General features: G+C 34.4%; 1 protein-coding gene across 1 annotated transcript in view; it reads left to right on the top strand.

Moving 5' to 3' along the window:
• Mroh9 (maestro heat like repeat family member 9) overlaps positions 1 to 27,159 on the top strand; it is a 192,215-nt gene extending 165,056 nt beyond the window's left edge. The window contains exons 13-20 of the mRNA XM_074044784.1: positions 422 to 542; positions 12,002 to 12,139; positions 14,011 to 14,187; positions 16,401 to 16,553; positions 16,655 to 16,771; positions 17,347 to 17,449; positions 24,603 to 24,665; positions 26,718 to 27,159. Of these exons, the coding sequence (XP_073900885.1) occupies positions 422 to 542; positions 12,002 to 12,139; positions 14,011 to 14,187; positions 16,401 to 16,553; positions 16,655 to 16,771; positions 17,347 to 17,449; positions 24,603 to 24,665; positions 26,718 to 26,989 (1,144 nt within the window). The 3' untranslated portion in view covers positions 26,990 to 27,159. The remainder of the gene's footprint in view (positions 1 to 421; positions 543 to 12,001; positions 12,140 to 14,010; positions 14,188 to 16,400; positions 16,554 to 16,654; positions 16,772 to 17,346; positions 17,450 to 24,602; positions 24,666 to 26,717) is intronic.
• Positions 27,160 to 27,825: the final 666 nt, after the last annotated feature.

Genomic DNA, 27,825 nt, shown 5'->3' with positions numbered 1-27,825 from the left:
GAGTCAGCCCAGTCGTTCTAAACTCGCTTCTTCATTTTACCACTCAAAGGCAGAGCTTGATCCCAAACCACAAGGTGATCCATCACCTGCATGGCTATCTGCATTGAGCTTTAGATATTTATTTCTTCTCTTGTTGGTCAAGGACTGTGTATGGCAAAGGATAAGGGAGACAGGAAAGAGAGGTGACAGTAAGGACAGAAATGTTGCAGGGATCTAGGCATATCTAATTCCCTGGAGTCTATATAAAATGCACAGTGAGACCACAGTTTACCTTAGATCACAAAATATTGGAAAATAACTTTTCTTTTTAATCTAGAAGATAAAAATATGAGGATGATGATTGTCTCTTTATCATTATCAGAACTGCAATGCAGTACACGTTTTCTTCTTGGTTAATTCAGTGCCTTGTTTTCCTTTACAGAACACTCAGTGATTGTAACTTTCCACAGTTTCCAGAGACCTTATATTATCTCTATAAGATGTCAGTGGAAGGTCCCAGAAGGTCAGAAGACAGTATCATCACCATAATATTCCTCACTGAAGTGAGTTTTAATGGGGAAATGTGAACAACTGTGGTCTTATACCCTTTCCTTACTTAATCACTTCAACGTCTCCTCTCCCTCTCTGAATATTTGTTCTCACCAAGAGAATTAAAGATACCTGAGGTTGGGAGTGGGGCAGGAAGGTGAATGAAACTGGGTCACAGAAAGGTTGCCTCCTTAACTTGCTCTAGGAGTCAGCTTTCAATTTCTGCTCAGGGGTGTGTATTTGCACAAACACGAATAATTTTTATAGTACCAGTACATATGTTTCTGTATGTTTGTTGTATGGGTTTACTAAACACAGTAAGTTGTCTGTGATATAGACAATATTTCAGGCTGTCTTGAGGGAAAAAAGGAATTGACCAAATAACTGAATAAAATGAAAATGTGGAACCCTATTGCAGCACATCTTGCAATGCCACAGTGGAGTCAAGCAAATTGAAAAAATCTTTTCACGTACAAAAATACAGGTTATATTTACACTGCTGGTGGGAATGTAAACTAGTACAACCACTCTGGAAAAAAAATTGGAGGCCTCTTAAAAATCTAAACATAGATCTACCATATCACCCAGCAATACCACTCTTGGGGATATACCCAAAAGAATGTGACACAGGTTACTCCAGAGGCATCTGCACACCCATGTTTATTGCAGCGCTATTCACAATAGCCAAGTTATGGAAACAGCCAAGATGTCCCACTACTGACTAATGGATTAAGAAAATATGGTATTTATACACAATGGAATTTTATGCAGCCATGAAGAAGAATGAAAAGTTATCATTCACAAGTAAATGAAAAGAACTGGAGAACATAATTCTGAGTGAGGTTAACCTGGCCCAAAAGACCACAAATCGTATGTTCTCCCTCATATGTGGACATTAGATTAAGGGCAAACACAACAAGGGGATTGGACTTTGATCACATGATAACATAAGAGCACACTTGGGAGGTATGAGGATAGGTAAGACACCCAAAAAACTAGATAGCAATTGTTGCCATCAATGCAGAGAAACTAATGCAGATACTTTAAAGCGACAGAGGCCAATAGGAGAAGGGAATCAGGAGCTAGAGAAAAGGTTAGTTTGAGAAGAATTAATTTAGAAGATAACACACATGCATAGGAAAGCAATGCAAGTCAATTCCCTGTATAGCTATCCTTATCTCAACTAGCAAAAACTCTTAGTCCTTCCTATTATTGCTTATACTCTCTCTTCAACAAAATTAGAGATAAGGGCAAAATAGTTTCTGCCTGGTAGTGAGGAGGTTGGGGGGGGGTAAGGGAAGGGGGGAGAAATGACCCAAACATTGTATACACATATAAAAAAAATACAGGTTATATAAGTTGAAATTATTCAAGTCCAATAAAAGTAATATTATAATAGGCAAGCATTACTAAAAGAGGACATCCAATTGTCCAATTGTCAAACATCAAAATAGTCAATAAACTATAAAAGATACCTGTAAACTACATTGTCTACTTCTAAAGCTTTCTGAAGTATACATGAGTCAATTTTACTGAACAGTACAGTTTTCATATTGCTCAATTTAGATCTCTCACTAGTTTTATTTCGTGATTCATAGTTTTTATTGTAGTGCCACTTATGTATAAACATTAAACAAGCTGAAACATGACATATTAAGTTGCAATCCAGAAAAAATTTAAAATTACATAAGATTTGTATTAGTATCATTAATGTGACAGATGATGCTTAATGAAACCTAATTGCCTCTGTCATCATGAATATTAGTGCTTTCTGCTGAGACAGGTTGGCATGCCTGTTCTTCTTTGTACTCAATAATAACCACATTCTTCCATTTTGAGAATCTTTGACATGAAAAGATGTTGATTTTGTCAAATTTCTTTTCTTCATTTTTGAAATGATCATGTGAATTTTACCCTTTATCATGTTAATGTGATGTATCACATTTTAAGTTTACATATGTTGCACCATTCTTGCATCTCAGGGATAATTCCACTTGATCATGATAATTGAACTTTTAGTTTGCTGTTTTATATTTTCTTTATCCATTTATATGTTGGTGGACACAGGCTGGTTATCGTGAATAATGCTGCAATGAAGTCCTACTTGAGTTTTCTTTGGAGATCTATAGCTACATCTCTCTCTCTCTCTCTCTCTCTCTCTCTCTCTCTCTCTCTCTCTCTCTCTTTCTCTCTCTCTTCATATATATGTGTGTGTGTGAGTGTGTGTGTATAATATATATATATATACATATACTTATCCAAAGTAAAAAAGTAGAAAACACACATCTATGGAATTGTTGGATAATATGGTAGCTCTTCATTTGAGGAACCTTCTTACTGTTTTCCCTAATGTCTATACCAACTTATCTTCCCACCAACAGTATACAAGGGTTCCCTTTCCTCCTTACTCTTAACCAACACGTTTCTCTCTCTCTCTCTTTTTTAATAATAGTTAACCTAACAGGTCTGAGGTGATACCTCAATGTGTTTTTGCTTTGCATTTCTCTGAATATTAGTGATGTTCATCACCCTTTCATATACTGGTTGGCAATTTTTTTATATGTCTTCTTTGGAAAAATATCTAAGTTCTATGACTATTTTTTGTGTTATTTGCTTTTTCTTTGTATGAGTTCCCTATTTATTTTGGATATCAACTTTTAATCGGTTGTATAGTTTGAAAATAGTTTATCTAAATCCACAGATTGCCTTTTCATTTTGTTGTTTTCCTTTCTTTGCAGAAACTTTTTAGTTTGATGAACTCTTACCAAAAATAAATGGCAAGGCCAATTTCAGGAAGCTTTTCTTCTAGGAGTTTTCTTCTAGGGGTTTTAGGCTTTTATATTTCACATTTAAATTTTTAATCTGCTATGACTCTATTTTGTATAAGGAGCAAAATAAGGGTCCAATTTTATTCCTTTGCATGTGGATATCCAATTTTCTCAACAACATTTATTAAAGAGACTGTCCTTTCCCCCATTGTGTGTAATACCAAAGATTAGTGAACCATAACTAAACATTCCTGGGCTTTATATTCTGCTTCCTGATCTTTGTGTCTGTTTTCATGCTAGTACTGTTTTAACTACTATAGTTTTGTGATAAATTTTGAAATCAGGGAATGTGATGATCCAACTATATTCTCCTTTCTCAAGATTACTTTGGTTATTAAGGGTCATGTGTGGTTCCACATAAATTTTAGGATTGTTTTTAGAATTTTGGCAGACATTGCCCTGAGTCTATGGTTGACTTTAGGTGCTGTGGACACTTTAATAATGTCAATTTTTTTCATCTGCGAACATTGGATATCCTTCCACTGTGTGTAATTTTCATAGCTTTGAGCATACGGCTCTTTCACCACCTTAGTTAAGTTTATTCCTAAGTCTTTTACTTTCTAGAAGGTACTGTAGATGAGATTCTTTCCTGGATCTTTTTGGATACTTCATAGTTAGTGTATAGAACTGAAATTGTATGTTGATTTTGTGTCCTATAGCTTTACATAACTTATTTATTTACTTGTTCCAATAGCTTTTTTCATGACTCATTTAAGGTTTTCTAATATATAAGAGCATGCCATCTGCAAATAGAGATCATTTTACTTCTTCCTTTGTATTTGTAAGCATTTTATTTATTTTTTCTTGTCTGTATGCTCTATCTAGGATTTACAATAGGGTTGAATGAAAGTGACAAGAATTGGCATCTTTATCTTGTTCCTGATCTTAGAGGATAAACTTTCAACATTTTGCCAGTGAGCATGGTGCTCACTGCACACTTATTGGATATACTTTTGTTACACTGAGGTGCATTCCTGCTATACCTAAGTTCTTGAGAGTCTCTCACATGAAAGAAAGTTGACTTTGTCAAATTCTTTTTTCATCTGTTGAAACGATCATATTTTTATCCTTCATCTGTTAGAGTGATATATCACATTTTAAAATTTGCACATAGGACCATTCTTGCATCCCAGGAATAACATCACTTGATCATGGTACGTGATCTTTTATTATATTAGTCAATACTGCTAGTATTTGTTTGAAGAATTTTGCATCTATGTTTGTTGGAGATATTTTCCTGCTATTTTCCCATCTTGTAGTGTCCTTATCTTGCTTTGGTTTAAGGGCAATGTTGCCTCATAAAATGTGTTTGGAAATGCTTCCTACTCTTCAACTTTTTGGAAGGCTTATAAAGCTTTTATTAAAAGGATTGGCATAAATTCTGATACAAAACAGCTGACCAGGGTCCTTTTGCTCTGCCCAGTTATAAATCATGGGTAGGTGAGAAACTTTTCCAGCTATTCTGGGCCCTTGCAAGTATTTGGAAGTGGCGAAGAGGATGACTGTGGCAGAGTAGATGACAATGGGCAGGGGCCTTCGGCTCTGGGCCTTTGACATCTAGGGCGGTAGTCGTGCCTCAGGGCTCTGATCCAGGAAGGTCTTTTTACTCCAAGTGAACTGAGGCCTTAAGCGTTACAGCTCTCCACAGCCCACTGGGATTCCCTACTGCCAGCCACTGCTTTTCTCTTCTTTTTCTTCCTGTTACCACCTCAGCAAAGGTAGGTAAGACCGCCAGATAGAACGTCTTTATTTGAACCTGATGTTGTAACACTGGTGGGGTGGAGGGCAGAAAGAAGGATGTCTCCTAATTGCTCACAAAGCGAGTTGAACAGCCTGCTTATATAGCCAGAAGGGAGAGGGGATACTGGTGTCTGTACCAATCACACAGTCCCCTCAACTTGCTAAATTGAGTCTCTTATTAACGGCATATTTTGAGAATTTTTTAACCATTCAACCACTCTGTGTCTTTGATTGGTGAGCTTAATCCATTTACATTTAAAGTGATTATTGAGAGGTTGGCATTTCATTGTTTTTTCTTTTCTTTTTCGTTTTTTTAGTTCCCTCATTCTTTTCTTCCTCTCTTGCTGTTTTCCTTTACGACTTATTGGTTTCTTATAGTGGGATGTTTTTTCCTTTCTCATTTGCATATCTACAGGTTTTTTTGTGTGTATACGTGTGGTTATCAGCATAATATACAGTTATAGTTATAAGTCTATTTTAAATCAATAACAATTTCACTTCACCTTTAAAAGGTAAACTTATGATTTTCTTCCTCCCTATCCTTATTTATGCTATTGATGTCATTTCTGCATGTTATCAAATATCTGTTAGCAAACTATTATACCTGTATTTATTTCAATGTGTTTATTTTTTAACTTTCATACTGAAGCTAAAAGTAGTTTATCCATCAACATTTTATAATGGAATATTCTGAATCTGACTATGTATTTACCTTACCAGTGACTTTTCTTTGTTCATATTTTCATGTTATTACTCAGTGTCTTTTCATTTCAACTCAAAGACATCCATTTAGCATTCCTTGCAAGGTACATCTCTCATTTGTTTTTTGGGGGGATAGCTGCATCTTTCATTTTTTTGTTTGCTTGTTTTGTTGTTGTTGTTTTTCTGAAGGAGAGCTTTGCTTGGTATTTTATTCTTTGCTGTCACATTTTACTTTCAACATTTTGACATATTTAGTCTAGTCTTTCCTGGTTTGTAAGTTTTTTATTGAAAATTCTGCTGATCGCTTTATAGAGATTTCCATTTATGTGACAAGTGTCTTTGCTCTGAATTCAGATTCTCCATTTTTTACTCTCAACAATTAGATTATAATGTACTTCAGAGAGTTGTTCCCTGAATTGATGTTGCTTGAAGTTCTGAGCTTCATGAATCTGAATGTCCATTATTTCCTCTGAGACTCAGGAACTTTGAGGTCAATTTTTCTTCAAATAAACTTTTTGTCCTTTTCTCCCTGTCTTCCCCTTTTAGACTCCTAAAATTCACTTAATTCATATATTTGATGGTATTCTATATGTCATGTCCCTTATAGTTTTTTCACTTTATTTCATATTTCTCCCTTTTCTTGTTGGCTAATTTCAAATAACCTGTCTTCAAGATCACTAATTTTTCCTTCTGTATGATCGAGTCTACTGTTGAAACTCTCAGCTCATTTTTTTCAGTTCTGTCATTGTCAACTTTGACACCAGGATTTCCATTTTGTCAATTTGTATGGTTTTTATTTCTTAATTAAGCTTCTCTTTTTGTTTCCACGTTGTTTCCCCAATTTTATTTAGTTGACTGTGTTCTGTTTTTAATCTCAAGTTTCTTTAATGTGATTATTTTGAATTCTTGATCAAGCAATTTATAGATCTCCTATCTTTGGTGGCTGACGCTGGACCTTTATTAGTTTCCTTTGGTAGGTATCATGTCCCCCGGCTCCTTCACTGCCTTGATGTCTGTGCATTTGCATTAGTGTCTGTGTAACTGAAGGAGCAAATACATCCTCCGGCATTCACAGACTAGTTTGGGCAGATAAAGGCCTTCTCTTCTCTCATTTCATGGGCTGATGGGATTGACTTCAGGATTGTGGTTGGAATGGAATTGGATCTGGTCACACGGGTGTTCCTGGGGCCTGTGCTAGTAGGCTTGTTACCAGGAGCTCAAGCAGACATGAATCCTGTGTGGTTCATAGGTGAAATGAACTTCCTTTAGGACTTTGGTTAGTAAGGTTGGCTCTGGAATGAGGGTCTGCTTCAGGGTTCACAGATGGCAGACTTGTTACCAAGTGTGTGAATAGAAACGGCTCCCTCTCTGTCCATGAGAGTATTCATACTCTGATATTGGGTGGGTCCCTGAGCAGAATGGGTCCCATAGCAAGGCAAGTGAGACTGGAATTGAATCAAAAGGCATCTTCAGTTTCCACAGTCAAGACTATTGTATGCAGGCCTGTCTGAAGGTACGTAGATGGCTGTGTCTCCCAGTTGGTTTCTGGGTAGGCAGGATTTCTCCCAAGCTGAAGCTGAAAGTCACCAGTGCCAAGTTACAGTGATCTTTCAGGATCTGTTGTGGGACCAAGGTTAGCAATCCTTCCTTCAGGGTCACAGATGGTTGTGTCCCATCTGCAGGTCCCTGAGCCCAGAGAATTGCTAAGGAGTTTGAGCTAAATTACAAGGCCACTTCAGAGTCTACTGCTAAGACCATCGTTGCCAGGCTTGTCACATGAGGCATGACTTTTCCCAAGTTCCTTGATTGATGGTTCTGGTGGCTGGATTAAGGCAAAATAATGTCCCCACAAAAGCCACATGGGGTAGAGTCATTTCTAAGTCCAGAACTGTGACCATAATTGACAAGCCTAACACCTGGACATGAGTCTGTACCTTCAAAACACCCTCCCCAATATTGATCCCCACCAGGGTTTTGCAACCTTCAAACAAAATCCAAAAGAGCCCCCACAAGGAAACTTTTGCCTGTAGATATCTGTGAAGTTATCGCTGCAATGGAGATGATAGAATCTCATATCCTCCCATCTTGCTGTATAATTCTAAATACTCATAGTGATAATGCTCCACTCTTATTTCATTACAGATTTAATAGAAATGCTTTTTCTGCTTCACCATTAACATGGTTGACTTTTATTGGAAAGAGATTGTTGTTAGTTAGCTATCATTCTATTCATAATTGTAATTTGAATGTTGAATCTATTAACTATCTTTAAGTAGGTAAAATGTGATATTTTTCTTACAGGACTTGTTAATGATACATAATATTAAAAGGTCCAATATTAAAATATCATTGCAATATTCCACAAACTAGAAATTATTTGAAATGGATTTATTCACATTTTATTCAGAATGTTTGCATCTGGACTGGGGACAAAGCTCAATGGCATACGCCAATCCTTAGTTCTAAAAAAAAAAAAAAAAGATTTTGGATTCAATCCCCAGTACTGAGTTGGGGGAGTAATTTTCACATGCATATTCAGAGGTGATTTTATCCTATAATTATATACTATATGTTATCTCAAATTTTGGCATGAGATTTTATTAAATTTATATTGTTTAAAAACAATTGGGTAATTTGAAATCTTTTCTGTACTATTAAATAATTTTGGGATCTTAGAAATAATCTATTACATAAAATTTTTATAAGACTTCCTTAGTTAAAATCATCTGTGATCAGCACAACTTAAGTACTAGGTTGCCATAAAAATAAATGAGGTAGATCAGTATGCACTAATGCAGAGAGATTTCAAAGAGATGCAGGGGATAAAAAATCTGCAGAACAGCACAGATGTTACCTCTAGGGTGGCAAAGAAAAAAAATGTATTATATGCTATAATATAGAAGCATGCAAGAACATAAGCTAATACTTTGGGAAATACACACTATATTTATATGCTTTATGTATTATATATAATTCTACATATTTCTATTACACTTTATAAATTTAAGAATTTAAAAATGTATACTTACTTCATTTGGGAGAGAACAGAAAAAAGATAAAGCAACTATTAAAGAAAACCATTACTTTGCAAAAGGTGAGAGGAGTTGGGGTGGGTTGATAAGGATGGAAGTGAAATTCTTCAATATGCATTCTTGTGTAGTTTTGACTTGCATAGCTATTAGTGAAAAAATAAAATGAAATAAAAAAGAAATGAATCATAAGCCAAACTGATACAAAGGAGTTTATTTGTATCTAACCCTATAGATAATGTAATTACTTCAAGTGAGTTGTGAACTTCAAGTAATTGACTTAACAAGAATTTTTCTAAGGACAAAAAAGCCCATAAAGATATATTTATTTTTACTGAAGAGGTTTATTTGGTATATATATTGATATCACAATTTTAAAACTGGCATTTATTATGTAGCAGAAATCAAATAGCTAAATATATTAATTCTATTAAGCAATAAGCTTAAGAGAAGGGTAATGCAAACATAAAACTGCAAAAAGTTAAGATAAACTGTAAAATTAGGTTTGGATTTTAAAAATCACCATTTGTCAGTATGAATTTATTATTTAAGAAAAAAAGTATTTCCTAGCTATGAGTAGGACAGATAGACATGATATTCTTGTAAAACAGTAAGATGTGTTATTCCTGTAGTAATAAGTAAACCCTACAACCCATTTCTAATGGTTTCTTAACACTGTCACTCACTGAAAGGAAGCCTGTCTCCTTGAAGAAATGGCTGATTCCAGGTGACAAGGAAAATGTAAAATAAGTCTGGGACATCTAAATTTTCCACAAACCAAGAAGTGGCTCCTACTGGCTAATTTTGAGTATGAAAGGGAATATTAACTGTAAATGATTTAAATGTGTTGGAAAAAATTTTATTCATAAGTCCTTGATGGTACTGAAAGTAAGAAAGTAAGAAGATACAAACAGAGAGAGACAGACAGAAATAAACAGACATATGACAGCCACTCTATGTAAAAAGGATGCTATAAAGTGGAGATAATCGTGACTTTGCAACCTCAAAGTAATAACTGAGTCAAGAAAAAGTCATCAATAGATATTTAAACCATTAAGTGAAATATTGGGAAATAGAATTATCACATGACACCAGTTACCACCACATGTTACTTACTACAAAGGAAAAATATGTCTTTACATGTTTTTGAGCCTTAATTACTCAAAAAAAATTGTTCTTGATCCTGTTCAGAAATAACACATTAACTATCAGTCTCCCATTGTTCCTAACCTATTTCAATTATCTAATTTTCTTTCGCTCAATTTTGGTAATTTTTTTTTCTAAAAAATAACTCATTTCACTTCAAATTTCAGATAATTGACATATGTTAATGGATCTCAACTAGACAGGTATATTAAAAGCACTAAGGAATGTTTAAGCACACAAGCCAGAGTCCACCCCTGGAGGGTGTGATTGGGATGAAGTCTAGGCAGATGCCCTATGGAAAGGCTGCCCTGGAAGATCCTGTGCTCATCTTTGGTTAAGAACTGCACACATGGATACACTCTTATTAATCTATTCTGTACTTTTTTTCTCACTACTCATTTGCTTGTCCTTTTTTATATCATATTTGTCAAAGTCTGTTCATTTTAATGTCTTTTTATCTGAGCATAAGGCATTAGATTTATTCAATCTAGTTTTTTCTGATTCCCAATTCAATGATTTGTGCTTTTATCTTAATTTTTTTTCCTTATGCTGATTTTTTAACAATTATTTCATATTTCCTGATATTTTATTTCTTTTAATTCAGGAAATAATTTGTTCATTTTCTACATTTCTTTTAAAATAAGGTATATAAACCCAACTTACACACTTAACTTCCAACTGCAATACATATATATATATATGTATTATTTTGTTGGTTTTCATTATTTTGTAGTAACTCTTCTTGTATATCTCACCTCCTCTGTGGTTTAAGATTTTGACCCAAAAATTGAAAGAGGATTCTCTTAAATTTTCAATTGATATAGTCTTTCTTTGTTTCCATTTAAACTTTATTATTTCATGGTTTAAGAAGTGCTTTTTAAATGTTTTGCTTTAGTGAAATTATTGATAGTTTTTGACCTGGTATTTTAATTTTTGTGAAAGTTCTTCAGAAGATTGTTAAAAAGAAAGTATGGCCTCTCCTCCCCTCTCATTCATTGTCTCTCTCCTCACTTTCACTTTAGCACTTGTTTTCATTCTTTTACTCTCTAACGCTTTGTCTTTTTATGTACTTGATCTATCTTTATCATATTTTTTATTCTTTTGTGAATTTTATGTGCTTATATAACAGTCATAGTGTTTCTAAGAGATTTTTAGAACATGCATATTGGGTTGCCAGTTATCAGCTGCAAGCTGGATCATGATGATCTTTGTGAGCCAATGACTTCATTTGGGGCATTAGCTGTTAAATAAGACTAAACCTCCTCAACTTGGCCTGGCCTTGAGCTACTTTCCCCACCTTCCTTGTAGCCTCACCACCACCAGTCTTTCCTTCTGTCTTCATTCATGTCTTTTAGGTTCTGATGCAGGCCCTGCTCCATCTACCTCAGGGTCTTTTACACAGGCTCTAGGAACTAATTTCTCCAAATTATTTATCTAATGCTAACTCTACTTTCAAGTCCAAATCCAAATTTCACTCTTCATTCTAAATTAAATAATTCTTTACAATCTAACTTCAGTACTCCTGTAAATGTTCTTGTGTCATCTTGTAGCTTTCCTTCCTAATACTGTTAGCAATGCAGTTTTCTTTAGACTAGTGTATTGCATGGTGTAATTATATAGCATCAGTCTCACCAGCTAGTCTATCAAGAAGGTCATGGATTAAAACTGTTTTGCTCACCACTTCTTTCCTATTTCCTAATGCAGTTCCCTGGGCATAATAGGCATTACCTCTTAGCATATATGAATATACTCATCTGACTGTAATCCAAAAGAGAATTTAAATTGGGTCATTCAGTTTCTAACAATAGAGATTAATTATTAAAACAAAACAAAAATAGAGCAAAGCATCTTCTCTTATTCTGATGACTGTCTCCGCCTTCTGTGAGCACAGAAATACATGCAGGAATACATGCAAATACTTGGAGTCTATAGCATTTGCATTATAATTTTACTGAAAATGTCTTGCTTTTATGACAAGCAAAAATCATGCATTTGACCTGACTCCACTCATTAATTGTTTTCTTTCAGATTCTGAATAACTTCTTCAAGGACCCATTCCCAGAAGAATTTTTGGTCCTCTTCAGAAACTGGGTCAATGATTCTAATCCTGAAGTTAGCAAATTGAGCCTTCAGAAAATCGCCAACATGTCACCAGTTATCAATGAAGTATGTATGGATGTGTTATTTGTGTCTGCCAGCATAAAAGCCATACCCTAATATTCTGATATTGCTCTGTATCTTTACAATAAAACATTGATTTTTTTTCAGTTTCTGTATAGCTAGAACAGTATCAAAGCCTGATATTATTTTAATAAGGAAAAGCCTGGTATTTTTTAATGAGGAAACTGATTTGAATGGAAAGATAATTTTTTCCATAAAATCATTCATTGAACTCAGAATTTGTTTACGATCATTGAACAGACTCTTCTTCCAGTCTAAACCATGAACACATAAGTTAATTTCTCACTTATGTACTCATTAATTCCCATCTTGGAGCACTTGCTGCAGTCTTTTCTTCCATTTATAACACTTTCCTCAATCATCTATACATACATTTATCTCCTTTTTCAGTGATCTTAACTTTAACTTCACTGAAAATTCTGATCTGAAGCAACCTCACTCTTCTCAGAGCCATACCAACTATAAGCACTTACTTATGTAGTATTTTTTGTCAGTGATGCTCAAGTATGGTTTTTGAGTCAAAGCCATCAAAATCATCTAGAAACCTGTTAGAAATGCAAATTGTTGGGCCCCACCCCAAGCCTACAGAATCTGAAATTTTGGGTTAGAACCCATCAGTCTGTGTTTTTAAAAGTCCTCAGATGACTTCAATACAGATCAAAGTTGAGAATCATTGTCTGACATTGTTTCCCACTAACTCATGTGAATACTTCTTGCTGTCCAGGTTGATTAAATACACACATGCCCCTATGGTTTGAAATTCCATATTCTAAACTATCTTGCACAAGGCTGAGACTGTAAATTTTCCATAATTATTGTTGATTTAACAATAAAGTGCTGCTTCTCTCTTGAGCATAGTCTCTAAAAGCTTAAAGCCATCATTTTTGCATTCAGAATGACTTGAGTCTTAGTCTGTTTGCTTTTAATAAATCATACAAGTCAACTGAATTTTTAGCAGTGTTCATTCATTTAGTAATTAGTAAGTTATTTAGTGTTTTGCACTGAGCTCATCCCCATGTTATTAACAACTGAAAGGTAGATTCTGTTTCAAGGCTGGGTAGGACAGTGGCAGAGAAATAATGGAATGATCTGTATTAAAGTTTCATTACTGTTAAAAAAGAGACTTAACTTTCCAGCTGAACAAAAGTGAGATTGGGCATTGATATATTCCTTATTTCTTTTTTTCTCTCCTTATTATTTTGACAGATACCATTTATTTATTTCCGTTATTTTTATTCCTGCCTTTCTTTCTTTGCTTTGGTATTTCCTGTTTCTGTTTTTCACCTTCTGTTCTCTTTGACTCTGACCTGCAATTGACTCCATGATCTGCCTCAATAGCTCAGCAGTTCTGCTGTCCAAACAAGTCACTGTAATCTAGTTTAGAGATCATACTGCCAACACTTATTGGTAAGTGTTTAGTGACCAGACCCCTGGAAATGATATCAATGTTTCTGGTGTAAATATTCTCACCATGGCTAATTTCAATCTATCAAAGTGATGTTACTAACCACAGAATTGGGCAGAGATGTACAATGACACATTATTTAATATTCCCCACCATGCAGATATAGTACATAAATATCTTGAGTGTATAAAATAATAACATGCAGCAAAAGAATTAAAAATTGATCATTTTTTGGTATCTATTACTTTGGTTTTGTTAATTTTAAATTTATGCAATTTAATCTTTTAATAATGATTTTTAAACAATCAGTTTACAGAATTTTTCACAATTTGACAAATGATTCTTGTGAGCCAGTGTCAGCACACCAGACTCAGGGCTGTGCACACCAAATCTCAGCTCAAGTGTCCTTCCAAAAATCCCAAAACCTACATTTCCTTCCTTTTATATGTAGATAGAAAATTCCTGCAGCTTATTAATATCCATCCTGGATGCCTTCCTTTCCAAAGAGAAGACTGTTGTAATTAGAGCCTTACTCACTCTCAGAAGGCTTTTAAGCAGACTGGACAAGATGACCTACTCTTCACTGTGTACCAGAATCGCTTCCAGCTACTGTCCTCTGATGGATCATGTGAGTTACCCAGTTAGAAGTGTCAGTCCATTAGGTTTTGTGGTTCAGTTGAAGCTCCAGTTGAGGCAATGATCTTATATCCCAGAATAAGTCAGCAAAAGAGAACCATTGTTTACACATTTCTTTTCTGGAGATAATAGTATTCATCCGGTATTTCTTTTTTATTTTAAACTAAACTCTGGGAATCTAGGAAAGTCTGTCCATAAGAAAGGAGAATCAAAGAAGACTCTCAGTCTTGGATGAAAGAAAAGTCTTAGCTTAGGGGTTATATGTTAATTAAACTTATTTCTAGACTGGCTAGATTAAAATCTTTGTTCTGCCTCTTACTAGCTGTGATTCTGTAAGATATTTCTTCAGTCTCCTGGTGGATCAGTTTCCCCATCCATAAAACAGAGACAATACTAGGTTTACTATGAGTTTGAGCTGATATGTGCACTAGCCCAAGTAAATGTTTTTTATTATCATGTAAGATTTTAATTAAAAATATCTCACAAGAAGTGAGTTTTGAAAATTCTCATGTGCTAAATGTGCTCCAGAAAACTTGAACAAGAATAACATATTTCAATAAATAAGAACTCCTGGGTATGCTATAGCACCCTGTATTTAAGACTTTCATAAGTTGTTTGTAAGCCAGAGAATTATTTCATAGTAAATCATCTCACAAAAATTTGTATCTTAATTATTCATATTTCAGCAAAGAAGGAAACAATATTTTTAAATTGCAGAAAGGAGGAATTTGGGACAAAATGGTTTTCACAAAGACACCGTGGTAATAATGTGACTAAAATGTATTGAACATATACCATGCATGAATCACTCTCCTGCAGGGTTTATATGCCTAACCTAATTTCCTAAGCAACTCTGTTATTGCTACTCAGTTTAAATATAAGGAAACTGAGTCAGACAGTCAATATTTTGCAAAGGCCTGTACAGCTGATAAAGTCGTTGGTATGTCTCTATAAAAATATTTTCAAGATGAGATCATAAACATATCTTCCAAACTAGAAGATGAGGGTTGGAGATACGGCTCAAGTGGTAAAGTGCTTGCCTAGAATGTGCAGGGCCCAGAATTCAAACCCCAGCACCACCAAAAAGAAAAAAGAACCTAAAACATATTAGACTTTTTAAAAATTAGCTTCCTGTTCTGCTTGAAATTTTTCTCCTTTATACTCTTTATAATACAATTACCTCTCTTGAACATCTAGTTGTATGGCAAAATGCAAAGGGCTCCATCAATATTCAGATGCAATTCTGCAAAGTCCTCTAGTATTGATATAAGAATTAGTCTCAAGTTATAAAGTATATTTCAGTTTATACTTTCAGGATGTTATTAAATATGAACCATCTTCCTAAACTTAAGAAACTCACTTTTCACACTATACTTTTTTAATACAATCTGAATTTTGGTAAATAAATCCTTTTACAATCAGTTTCACTATCTTCCCCATCTTTATTAAGTGTAATTGACAAATAAAATCATGTATATTAATGTTGTGCAATGTGATGTTTTGATATATGTATATATTGTGAAATGATTAAATTAAGAGAATATATCACCTGACATATTTTTATGATGAAAATATTAAGATCAATCTCTTAATTTTCAAGTACAAAATACATTATTAACTATAGTCACCATCTATACATTAGATCTTCAACATTTATTCATCCTGTCTAAATGAAAGTTTGTATCCTTTAGTAAGCATCTCCTCCATTCTTTGACCCCTAACCTATCCCCAGTCACTGTCAGCCATTGTTCTACTCTCTGCTTCTACAAGTCCAACTATTTTAGACAGATTGTCTTTCTGTGCCTTGTTGCTTTCATATGGCATAATGGAGGACACTCCAGGTTCAGCCATATTGTTGAAATGATGGGTTTTTCTTCTTTATTAAGATTGAAAGTATTCTTTGTGTGTGTATGTGTGTGTGTGTATGTGTATATTCCTAATCTTTTCTTCCATTCATGGGTAAGTAGGCTTATTATATACCTTAGTTAAGCAAATCTTATGTTAAAATCAAAATTAAAAGAAGAGCTGACTACCTAGACCCAATCTTTCCTAAAAATAAATGGTAAGAATTTTATGTATATGTTAATATACATATAGATATGTATATATATGCGTAGACCAGATATGTATGCTACTGATTAAAGAAAGCAGCATGAATATCATGCTCACATGATGCCTTTTACTTTTCTTGTGTTCATATTCCAGAGTAACAGAGGCATTCGGAGCATGGCCATCCGACACTTTGGTGAATTACTTAGGGACATGAGTCAATACACATGGATGCTGAACCATACAGTCCTAGGAGGCTTGGTGCCCTTGATCTTATTTCTAGAGGACAAGGAGATAATAGTAGTAAAAGTAAGCCTTTTGCTCTTCTTTTTCTTAATTTTGCAGAAAAAAAAATCACAATTTTTTATGTAACAGCAGATGACCTTCATTGACCTTTTCCTATCTCACAGGCATGTAAATATACATTAGAAATCTGTGCCTCACAACTAAAGTGGTCAACATCATATTTGCTCAAGGATGAAAATTACAATTTTGAATTGGTGGTGCTCAACATCTGTAACAACCTTGTAAGTGGCCCTTCCCTCTTTCCTACCATAAGAGTTACAGAAAAAACTGAAAGGAAATGTAAAGAGTGATGGTGAAAAGGTAGATTATGGAGAAAGAATGTGAAAAAGGAATAATAAGAAAGCGTAATTATAGCTAAGGCTTGAAATGAGAGAAAATTAGAATTTTCCACTTCCTCAATATTGATCATTTATCTTCTTCCTCCAGCCCACCCGGTTTGAGTCAATGGCATTCCAAATAGCCAAAAGGAAAATTGAGATTACTTTGCCACCATCTCATCAGTTGGTTCCCTGAAAACCGGAGTAAACAATGGTAGCTAAGTAAGGATGGAAGAAGGATTACCATAGGTTGGAAACAAAATTGGGTTGGAGATACAAAGTTAGGTTTTGGCATCAAATCCTAAGTAGAAGAAAACTTGCAAGCAGCCAGGAAAGTATAGTTCACACATAAAAATCCCCCAATTTTTTAATTGGTCCCAATTTAATATAAACAATTAAGTTCTGTCTTTAAGTCTCTCTGGAGGAAGCAGATACCCTTTTCCAACAATTGAAAGACTGTTTTTCCTTTGTGTTTTCAGCTTGCTTTTCATGAGAGCTTCATTACAGATTTAATATCTGACACCTTAGGATTCCTGAGGAGCTCCCAAGCATACCTGAGGAGAGGAGCAGTTATTTTAATAGGTAAATAAATTTAATTCTTATTTCTTAATTTGTTTTTAAAGATAACAAAAGGATTCAAGCTAGAAGTATTCATTCAAAATTTATAAATTTTCTTTGTTTATGATGAACACAGCTGGTGTATCTATAATAAATAGAGTTAATCTGAGAGATGATAATAGAGCTCTATTTTATAATGTACAATGAGTCTGTCCAATTAAATTAATACACAAAATGTGTTCAACCTGATGGATTTCAAATGTTAAGATGTAACATATCACTGCTTATCATTCTCCCTCACTGCCTAAAAAAATCACTATCCAAAGAATAAGAATAATTCAAAATACATACCAACATCTCCAATAAAATTTGAACATCTGTAACCAGAAACTACAACAAATACGGAGAGCTACCAAATCCAATAAAGTTTTTTATCTATTTATTGGAAGCATGGAGATTTGAACTCAGGGCCTCATGTTTGCTAGGCAGATGATCTTACCACTTGAGCCACTCCATCAACCCTTTTTAGTGATGGATTTTTCGAGATAAGGTTTCACAAATGTTTTTTCCTGGGCCTGTCTTTGAATCCTTCTGATCTCTTTCTCCTGAATAGCTAGGATTACAGGTGTGAGACACCTGCACCCAACTCAGTAAAGTTTTAAAAAGTGGATGCAGGTAACATGTGTACACGAAAGCAATGTTAGGAGTATTTCTATATAGTAATCCTCAACTCAACTAGCAAAAACATGTTGTCTTCCTTATTATGCGTGTGTCTTTTCTTCAACAAAATTAATGATAAAGGCAGAACAGGACCTACCTGGAACTGAGGGGGGAAGGGGGGGAGGGGGCAGGGGGGAGAAATGACCCAAACAATGTATGCACATGTGAATAAATGAATAATTTTTTTAAAGTGCATGCAGGAGGATTTCAGGAAGATTCTGAAAGAAGACAACTAAAGTATTTGACCTTGGACAAATCTGACCCAAACCTGCATTTTCCCCATGAATATTTTCACTGCAAAAATCAAAATTAGTAACCCCTTATTTTTTAACTCCCAACTTTGTAGTGAGTTCCCAACTTGTTAGTGAGATCTTCCTTTTATCCTATTTGTCACCATGAAATAGCAGGGACATCAAGGAATGGGGAAATGCATGGCCACGTTATTCTTATAGAGAGGAGTCTGTCGTCAGTAAATGACATATTGGATTATGATGAGCACTGGAGATTGTGGTCTGTATTGAGCACAGGGTAATGAAGAAGCACATGCACACACACACAAAGCAAGTCCTTTGTCATAGGAACTTTATGTCAAAGTTTAAAATAAGAACCACTCTATTCTGAATTCTACTCTAGAGCTTTCCACAAATAAATGTCTGTACATAAAAATTGTGAGATCCCTAAATAAGTACTTTAAAAAAAAAAAAGAAAAAGAAAAGGCATTTCCCTTGTACATCAAGGGAAAAAATGAGAGGAAAAAAGAAGAAAAAAACCCCAAATTTTAGAAATTTCTACAGCACAGAGGAAAATCATGGTATATATTTCCATGAATCAAAAACTTCTTAAATTAAAGATCTAAAATATACGCAAATACACAGAGACTATATGACAGGACAATGGAAGCACATGAAAAAATAAGCTTTCAAAACATGGGGGACAAGAATGTAAATATATACACATAAGATTTCATCTCACTTCAGTCAGAGTGGCTACACACACCAAATGCTGACAAGGATTTGAATAAAAGGAAACTCTTATACACTTTTGGTGGGAATGTAAATTAGTGCAACCACTATGGAAAGCAGTATGGAGGTCCATCAAGAAATTAACAACAGAACTACCATATGATTCAGCCATACCACTTCTAGACATATACCTGGAGGAATGTGCACCAAGATACAGTAGAGCCACTTGCAACACTATTCACAATTGCCAAGCTTTAGAAACAGCCAAAATGCCCCACAACTGAAGAACAGATAAGAAAATATAGTGTATATTCACAATGGAGTTTTATTCAGCCATAAAGAAGAATGAAATTATGTTGTTTGTAGGTAGATGAATGGAACTGAAGAATATCATGTTAAGCAAAGCCAAGCTCAAAAAGTCAAAAGTTGCATGTTTCCCCTCATATGTGTAAGCTAGACCTATAAGATAACCGTATGATTTTATATATCTATATGTGTATATATATACGTATATATACATATATATATACAGAGAAAGAGCAAGTCCTACTTACAATAGGTAAAAAATAAAGAAGGAAAGTGAATGGGGAGTGGAAAAGTAAGGAAAGAAGGAAGAAAGGAGGGAGAACTTCTAAAAAAAAGGAGGATTGATGACGAGAGAGAAAAGAGAGGAAAGGAGAGAAAAAAAGGATGGACAGCAGAGGGCAGAGGGGATCTAAAAATAAACATTGAAATATATGCACCATGTCTACGAAGAAAATTTTTGTTACTGAAGAACACAAAGTTTAAATAAAGAGAAAAGTAAAAACCCTATTTTGAGAAACAATCAAAACAAAAACATGTCAGTTGAGATGCCAATTTTAAAATATCAATTTTTTTCCCAAAATTGATCTGCTGATTCTAAAGTCAATACAGAAAAGTCATATGCAAGAATAATGAACATTTTCACCAAAAATTGGGAGAGTTATTACTATCAGACATTAACAGAGCTATGGTAATTAAAATCATGTGGAATAAATAGAGATAAATGGAACAAAATAACATCCAGAAATAACCCTTAAGCTATGCAACATTTTAGAAAGTAAATCATAGGATTTAACTAACTGGTAAAAATACTCCTTAAATGGTGTGGGGACACCTGGTAAGCCATCTGGAACTTTAAATTTTTTTAATTCATTTTTACCCTCATTACATTAAATAAATTCCAGATGGTCAAAGATTCCAATGCTAAAAGTGAAACCATAATTATAAATAAAATTAGATAAAGTAACATGGAAAATTTGCTTTATAATCACAGGGTAGGGAGAAACTTTCTAAATAAGAGTCAAAATCTAGGAGTCATGACAGAAACATTGAAAACTATCTAAAAAGAAAACATTTTTGCAAGGCAAAACTACTATGAGCAAAGTAAAAAGTCAAATTGGGATGAAATATTTATAATTATCACAGATAATTATGGTGAATTCTCACCATCTAAAAAAATTCTTACAAATCCATATGAGCAACAATGCAGAAGAAAAAAAATGTTTAAAAAAATCATTTGGCTCACAGCTAGCGACTTATAGTACCAATGACAAAGACTATCACATGCCACCATTAAAGACATGCCTTGGAATATGGTTTTTTAAGTGGGCAAGAAGGAAACAGTGATTCTGAATTGATAGCTAGCATTAGGTCACAATCATCAACATTTAAAATTTGAGAACTTTCACTTAAGTAACTGGGATTCCCATTATTCCTGGAGGGGGATAAAATGAACATTGAGCTGTACTGAAACTCCACTTGTGGTTGGAGCCTGTACTTCCTGTCCACCACACTCCTCTCTATCAACAATTTGCACTCTTCCATATAGTTAAGACCACTTGGTTACCCACTTGTGTCTCCTTTGCATTTTTGTTAATCTATTATTTTCCAAAACATCAAATTCTATTTGAAAGTTTGGACTTTCAAAACACAGTTCCTATAGTGCCATTTAATTTTTGACTGTTTTTGCCTAATTTTCCCATTTATTTTGTTCCTTTAGTGATAATATTGTATTTGTGACATAAGTTCCTTCAGCAATAAGAAAGATCCAAATATAACTATGGCTTAAACAAGATAGTAATTTATTTCTCTCATGTAACAGTTCAAGTTTGAGAAGCCTAAGGTCAACTCCTTTGTTGCTAGTAAATTCTTGTCATAGTTTCCCACAACAAGCCTAAAATATTTACTCCATTTCCTGCAACAACTTTTACATTCCATTTGGTTGCAAAGAAAAAAGTATCAAGAGGTCACAACGATATCACTTCACCCAGAACACAGACAGATTGCCATATTAATTTCAAAGAAACCTTAAAAATCTGTTCATAAGTTAAGTGACCACGTGTCCAACTAAAACTCAGTAGATTTAATAAGAGAACCAAAAGGAAAGAAGAAATTTAATATTTGAGAGGACTGTTACTCTTTAGCATGAGAAATTTTCATTCATCTATTTGCACTCCCATCTAATTCTAAAAGGAATTGTACTGGAACGCAAAATTATTCAGAAAAGCACACCAATTAAGGACATCCCTACAACAAGTTTTTGTTACAAGCATTATCTTTAAATTTTGAAGCCTATGCTCCACTTTCCAGTAAGAGTATCTTGAGCCTTACTAGTAGTTTGTGAAAACTGTGATTTTTGTAGTCACTATTTTGACTGAAGCAGAGATTATATGAAACTTTGGTTTACAGTCAGATAAGCAGAGATCATGTCATTTGAGACAATGTAGCTGGACCTAAAAAAACATAATTGAAATAAGCCAAACACACAAAGAAAACCTCTGCAAGATCTCACTTATAAATGGAATATTAAAAAAAAGTCAAGCATAGAATCAGGAGTAGAATGTGGTCATCAACAGAGGGAGAGGGATAATAGGGAGAGGTAGGTCAAAAAGCACAAAACTGTAAGATGAATTAGTCTAGTGAACTAATGTACAATATGAGAACTACAGAGATATTGTAACATATACTAGAAATTTGCTAATAGAGTAGACTATGTTCTTGGCACACACACAAAAGCTAACTATGTGAGAGAATGGACATTAATTTAACTGTAATATTCCTTTCAATTACAATATGTAGTTAAGAATATTGTGTTGTATACCTTAAATATATATAATAGAAAAATAAATTCTATTTCTGGTTATGAAAGTTAAAAAAAAATCAGATAAGCTTGAATTCAAATCTTAGAATGACCACCCAATAGCCATGTGACCTTCACCAACTTACTTAAGCTCTATGAACTTTGGTTTTACTATGTGTGAAATTAAAATAATAAGAACAGTTTCATAAAATGGATGTGTGGACTAACTGAAATAAAGCACCCAAGAGAATGTCTGGCATATAGACAGTATAATCCTTTGTGTGGTTTTATTCTTAGTATTTAAAATCATTTAAAATAGTTGTACCTAACAAGAATAGACTAATTTGTTTTAGTCTTGTGTCCTGCTAAAATCAAGAAGAAAAGTATGTGTGAGGGTTGGGAGTTAAATCCTTCTGAAGACATTAGAGAGCTTTAATTAAGGCAGCAATACAGAACAGAACAGAAAAGCCCAAAGAAATAGACCTGATATTTGGGGATTACGTTACTAGTTTGGTTTTACCAGTTCTAAACACAAACATGATGGTTGAGAGACTGAGAAATTGCAGAAATTTTAACCTCTTCCAGAGACTTAAGTTTCACAAAATTTCATACACAATTGCTTACATTTAATCAAAAACAGCCAGACATAAAGATTTCTTTAACTATGAGAAAAATAAACAGGTAATAAAAGTAGAATCTGTGATACATTGTTATTGAAATTAAGTAGGAGCTTTAAAATAAATATGATTAATATATTACCAAATAATTAAATAATGAGATAGAATGAAGAACTCAATGGATGAAATTAGCAAGAGATTGGAAAAACTTGAAAAGAGAGAATTCAATATGTGCCAATAAAACATTAAAGCCCAAGATCAAAGTTTGAAGAAATAAAATGGAGCATATGACAAAATCAAAAGATAACATGAGACACGGTTAAAAGTTTTAGCATATGCTTCCCAGAAGGAGAGAAGGAGAGAATGTGGCAAAGGAAATATTTGAAAATAATAGCCAAGACTTTCCCAAAATTGAAATTTCTATAACAAGAAATAAAATGTCTAAGTTCTGATAAAAAAATAATACTTTCCAAATTTACACATAAATAATTACTTACTTAGAACATTGGAAATAATTCAGAAAAACTACTCAAATGATTTTAGCTAGTTTTTTTAGCTACAATATCAAAATATAAAGATCAATTGGGTTTCTATACATAAGCAATAAGTAAATTAGAAAATACAATTTTTTAAATATCAAATACAATAGTACCCCCATCACCAACTACCTCCTAATAGAATCAAAGAAAGATAGACAAAATAGATATACAGAAAAGTAGAGAACAATGACAAGTATTTTGAAAGATTTAAGAGATTTTTCTTCTTTGTGGGTTAAAAGATTAAATATGGCAATAATGTCAGTTCTCCCTAGACTAATCTATACAGACTCAATGCAATTCCAAACAAATTCTTACCTAGGATTTTGGGTGTATGTATGAAATTTGGAAAGTTTTGAGAATATACAGGACAATCAGAGGAACCACAGAGTCGAAGGACTTATACTACTGGATAACAAGTCAGTTTATACATTCAGGCAGTATGGTAGTGGCAAATGTCCACATATTGTTGGTAGGAATGAAAATTGGTTCTACTTTGGCAAAGTATTTGGCAGTAATCATTTAAGTTGAACATAAGCATATCCCTAATCCAGCAAATCCACTCCTAGTTATATACTAAACAGCTTTTCAAAAAATCGTATATAAGAATATCTATAACATCATTATTCATGATAGTCTCAAACTGGAAAAAACACAAATGTCCATCATCAGCAGGGTTCCACAAACTCTTCTTGTTAAAAGCCCAATAGTAAATATTTTAGACTGTGAGTTCCCCATGTTCTCTGTCATAGGGTAAAAGCAGCATAGATAGATAATATGTAAACAAATGAGCCAATGTGCATGGCCATATTTCAAGAAAACTTTGCTCTGCCATGTAGCAATGGAAATTAGTGAACTATTGCTACATGAAAGAACACAGATAAGTCTCACACCATTATGTTAAGCAAAAGGCAGAAGACCCAAAAGAATATATTTTTAAATATGGAGTAGGAAATTGCAAGAGGCTTGTGGTAGTTATATTTGATGTTAGTAATATTCTACTTAGTGACCTAAGTGATAAGCTAAGGTTTGTTCACTTTGTGGTTATGCTTGACACATACATATATTTCAATAAATAGTTATATGAAAAAAATAATCATTTGTAAGCAATAAAAGATGACTCAAGGATAATCTAGATTGTTTTTGCTTTAAGGAGAGCAAAGAAGGAAGCCAGATAACATGAGATAATGTATTTTCATAGCGTATTTGGGAGTAACCTTAATTTTGCTTTATACATAGGGTACTTGGCAAAACTGGGTGAACATTTACTACTCAGAGAAGAAATTGCAGTCATGCTTGAGGGTAAGTATTGAGTTTATCATGAAATCTTTATTCATAGTCCATATAAATTCAGTATCTGTGATTCTAGTCACATGAGTTATACATAAGAGTGCCAGGATAGAAGGAGGCTGGTAGTGGTGGGTGTATGGTTGGAGGAAAAAGACTGGGCTAAGGGGCATAATTTTTTTTCTTTCTATTCTATTTCTCTTACTCCACCTGTCTTGGTCTCTCCACTTATTCCTGCCATTGTGTGAGACCTAACATTCTAGAGCCTTAGGAACTACACAAAGCTAAGGAGTCATTCACTCACTCATCTAGCAAATATTTTTTCCAGCATCTCTTGTGTGACAGCACCATTCTAGATGCCAGAGCTACAGCAGCAAATAAAGCAAAAGTTGTTTCTTGGAGACTTTACATTTCAGTGGGTAGTGACACACATTACATTTGAAGAAGAGGAAATTAAAGAGGGGTAATGTTATTTTCCAAAATGTTTGGGTCTTAAGCATCCCTCTCAGCCATTGTCAACATCAGATTCAAAGTTAGAAACAAATGAATTAGAAAATTGAGTGACTGCCTTTCCTTTTCTTTTTTTTTTTTTTAAGTAGGCTTTCTTTTTCAGAGTTCACAAGAAAAATGAGCTGCAGGTACAGAAATTTCCCATATACTTCCTCTCCTCCCCCCACTCACACATAGCCTCCTCTTTTACAAGCATCTCCCACCAGAGAAATACATTTGTTTTACAACTGAAGCACCTACATCTTTACCTTCCTTCCTGTTTCATTTATTAACTCATTCACTCATTCAGTTGACAGTTAACTGCCAAGCACTTCAGTTCTTTCTCCATCTTTCTTGCAATCTTTTCCTTCTTTCCTCCTCCTCCTCCTTTTCTCCTCTCCCCTTCTTTTCTAAATGTCCCTCTTTATCCTCTCTGTTTCTTTTTATTAAGAAACAAAATATTAGATTGGCAGAGTGGCTCAAGTGGTAGAGCACCTGTCTAGTTAAGTGTGAGACCCTGAGTTCAAACCCCAGTACTATCGGAAAAAAAAAAAGAAAGAAATAAAATAGTTTCCCACCACCCATTATCTAATATAATGATGTTATCATTTTGATATATGTATTATCCCATATATTATTAGAGAATATAAATTACTATATACTTTGTTGGGGTTTTTTGGCAGTATTGGGGATTGAACTCAGGGCCTCATGCTTGCTAGGCAGGTGCTCTACCAGTTGAGCCATGTTCCCAGCCCTTTATTTTTGGCTTTATTTTTCAGAAAAGTCTTTTGCCCAGGACTTGCCTTAGACCACGATCCTCCTACCTACAGCCACTCACATAGCCAGGATCACAGACACATGCCACCATACCCAGATTCTTTAATGAAATGGGTCTCACTAACTTTTCGCCCAGGACTGACTTCAAACTTTAATCCTGTCAATCTTTGCCCCCCAAGTAACTGAGATTACAAAGCATGAGCCACTACACCCAGCCATATTTAGCTTTTAAAACTGTCTTAACTATTTTATAGCTTTTTCACTTACTCATCTATCACAAACATCTTTCCCTGCCAAGGAATGTATGTCTACTTCATTATATTAAAGTGTATGCTATTTCATTTTATGATAACCTTAACTTTTTTATTTTATCATTTTTACATTTACTTACATGTGTATACATTGTTTGGGCCACCTCACCCCTCCTCCAGCCCTCCCCATAACCTTAACTTTTAAGTAGTTTCCTAGTAAATTAATGTTTAGACTGATTCCAATTTTTTCACTATCATGATCAATACAATATGTATATGTGTATATGTATGTATGTATATATGTGTATATATGTATTTTCATGAACCTACTCATGAATGCATGTCTATGCTATTAAGCAGAATGGGTAGCAATAATAGCTACTTGTAAACATTTAGTGAATATTTCTGTTTTTCTTTTAATGGGGTTGGGGAAAGTGAGAAGCAGGAGATGTAGAGGAGTGGGTCTCTGAAATGTGCTGGAGCTGGTCAGGGTTAGAGCTTCTTGGACTCTGACAGATGCCTTGAACTAAGGGCCCCTCTGCCATTACAGTTATTGATCGAGTGCTCCGGGATGAAGACCCTGTGATCAGGGAGTTGGCAGAAATAACCCGCAATATTTTTAAAGAAATAGCCCATAAAATGACCTCCTCAAGTATTAAGCAAAGCTTCCGGAGATTGTTTAAGTTCATTTACACCAAAAGATTGAAGCCCCTTTATAACTGGCCCAAAGACCAAACCAGAGAGTCTACTGAAATTAAAGATGAGAAGAGTGATAAAGAGGGTCTTACAGAAGATAATGATGAAGACACTGAGAAAGAATGAATTTCAGCAATGCCTTACTGGAGCAGTGAGACATTGGAGCAGACCTTAGAAGAAGAACGACTTTACTATCTCTCTTGATAACCTGAGCCCATTTGCAGATATTTTACTGAAGAATGCTAGAAGCTTTCACTGTCCCTTCTTAATCTTTATTAAAATATATAAATCTGAAAAATCTGGCACCTCTTTGACAATCATCACAAGCTTAACTTCATTAAACCCACTACATCAAATGAAAAAACATAGTCACCCTTCAGTATAGGTGGGGAATTGTGGTACCCCTCCCCCAATTCCAAAATCTCTGGATGCTCAAGTCCCTTACATAAAGTGGCTAGCATTTGCATGCAATCTATGCATATCCTCTTGTGTATTTTAAATCATCTCTAGATGACTTATAATACCTACTACAATGTAAGTGCTGTATAAATGGTTGTTACACTGTACCATTACGGAAGTAATGAGGAGGCAAAAGTCTGAACTGATTAAGTACAGACACAATTTCTTTTCTAATATTATTTGATCCGTGGTTGGTTGAACCCATAGATGTAAAATCCCTAGGTAAGAAGGACTGAATGTGTAAATGAAGTGTTGATGAGGAACTTGATTCAATCGGTAAGCATCTATTAAGCACCTTCTAAATATCACACACTGTGCTAGGCAGTGGGGACATTTGAGTGACACAGACAAGATCCTTTTGCCCTCAGGAGAGGCACTGTCTTGTGACACATAGTGTGGTGGTCATTTCTAACTTGCTGGAAGGAATACTGCCTGGGCATGTTCACAAAGGAGGAGATGGACTTGAAGGGGAAGAGGAAAGGGGAGAGAAATGTGTTCCAGGT

The sequence above is a fragment of the Castor canadensis genome, chromosome 11 (assembly GCF_047511655.1).
Source record: "Castor canadensis chromosome 11, mCasCan1.hap1v2, whole genome shotgun sequence".
NCBI lineage: Eukaryota > Metazoa > Chordata > Mammalia > Rodentia > Castoridae > Castor > Castor canadensis.
This window is presented reverse-complemented; position numbering and strand designations above follow the sequence as displayed.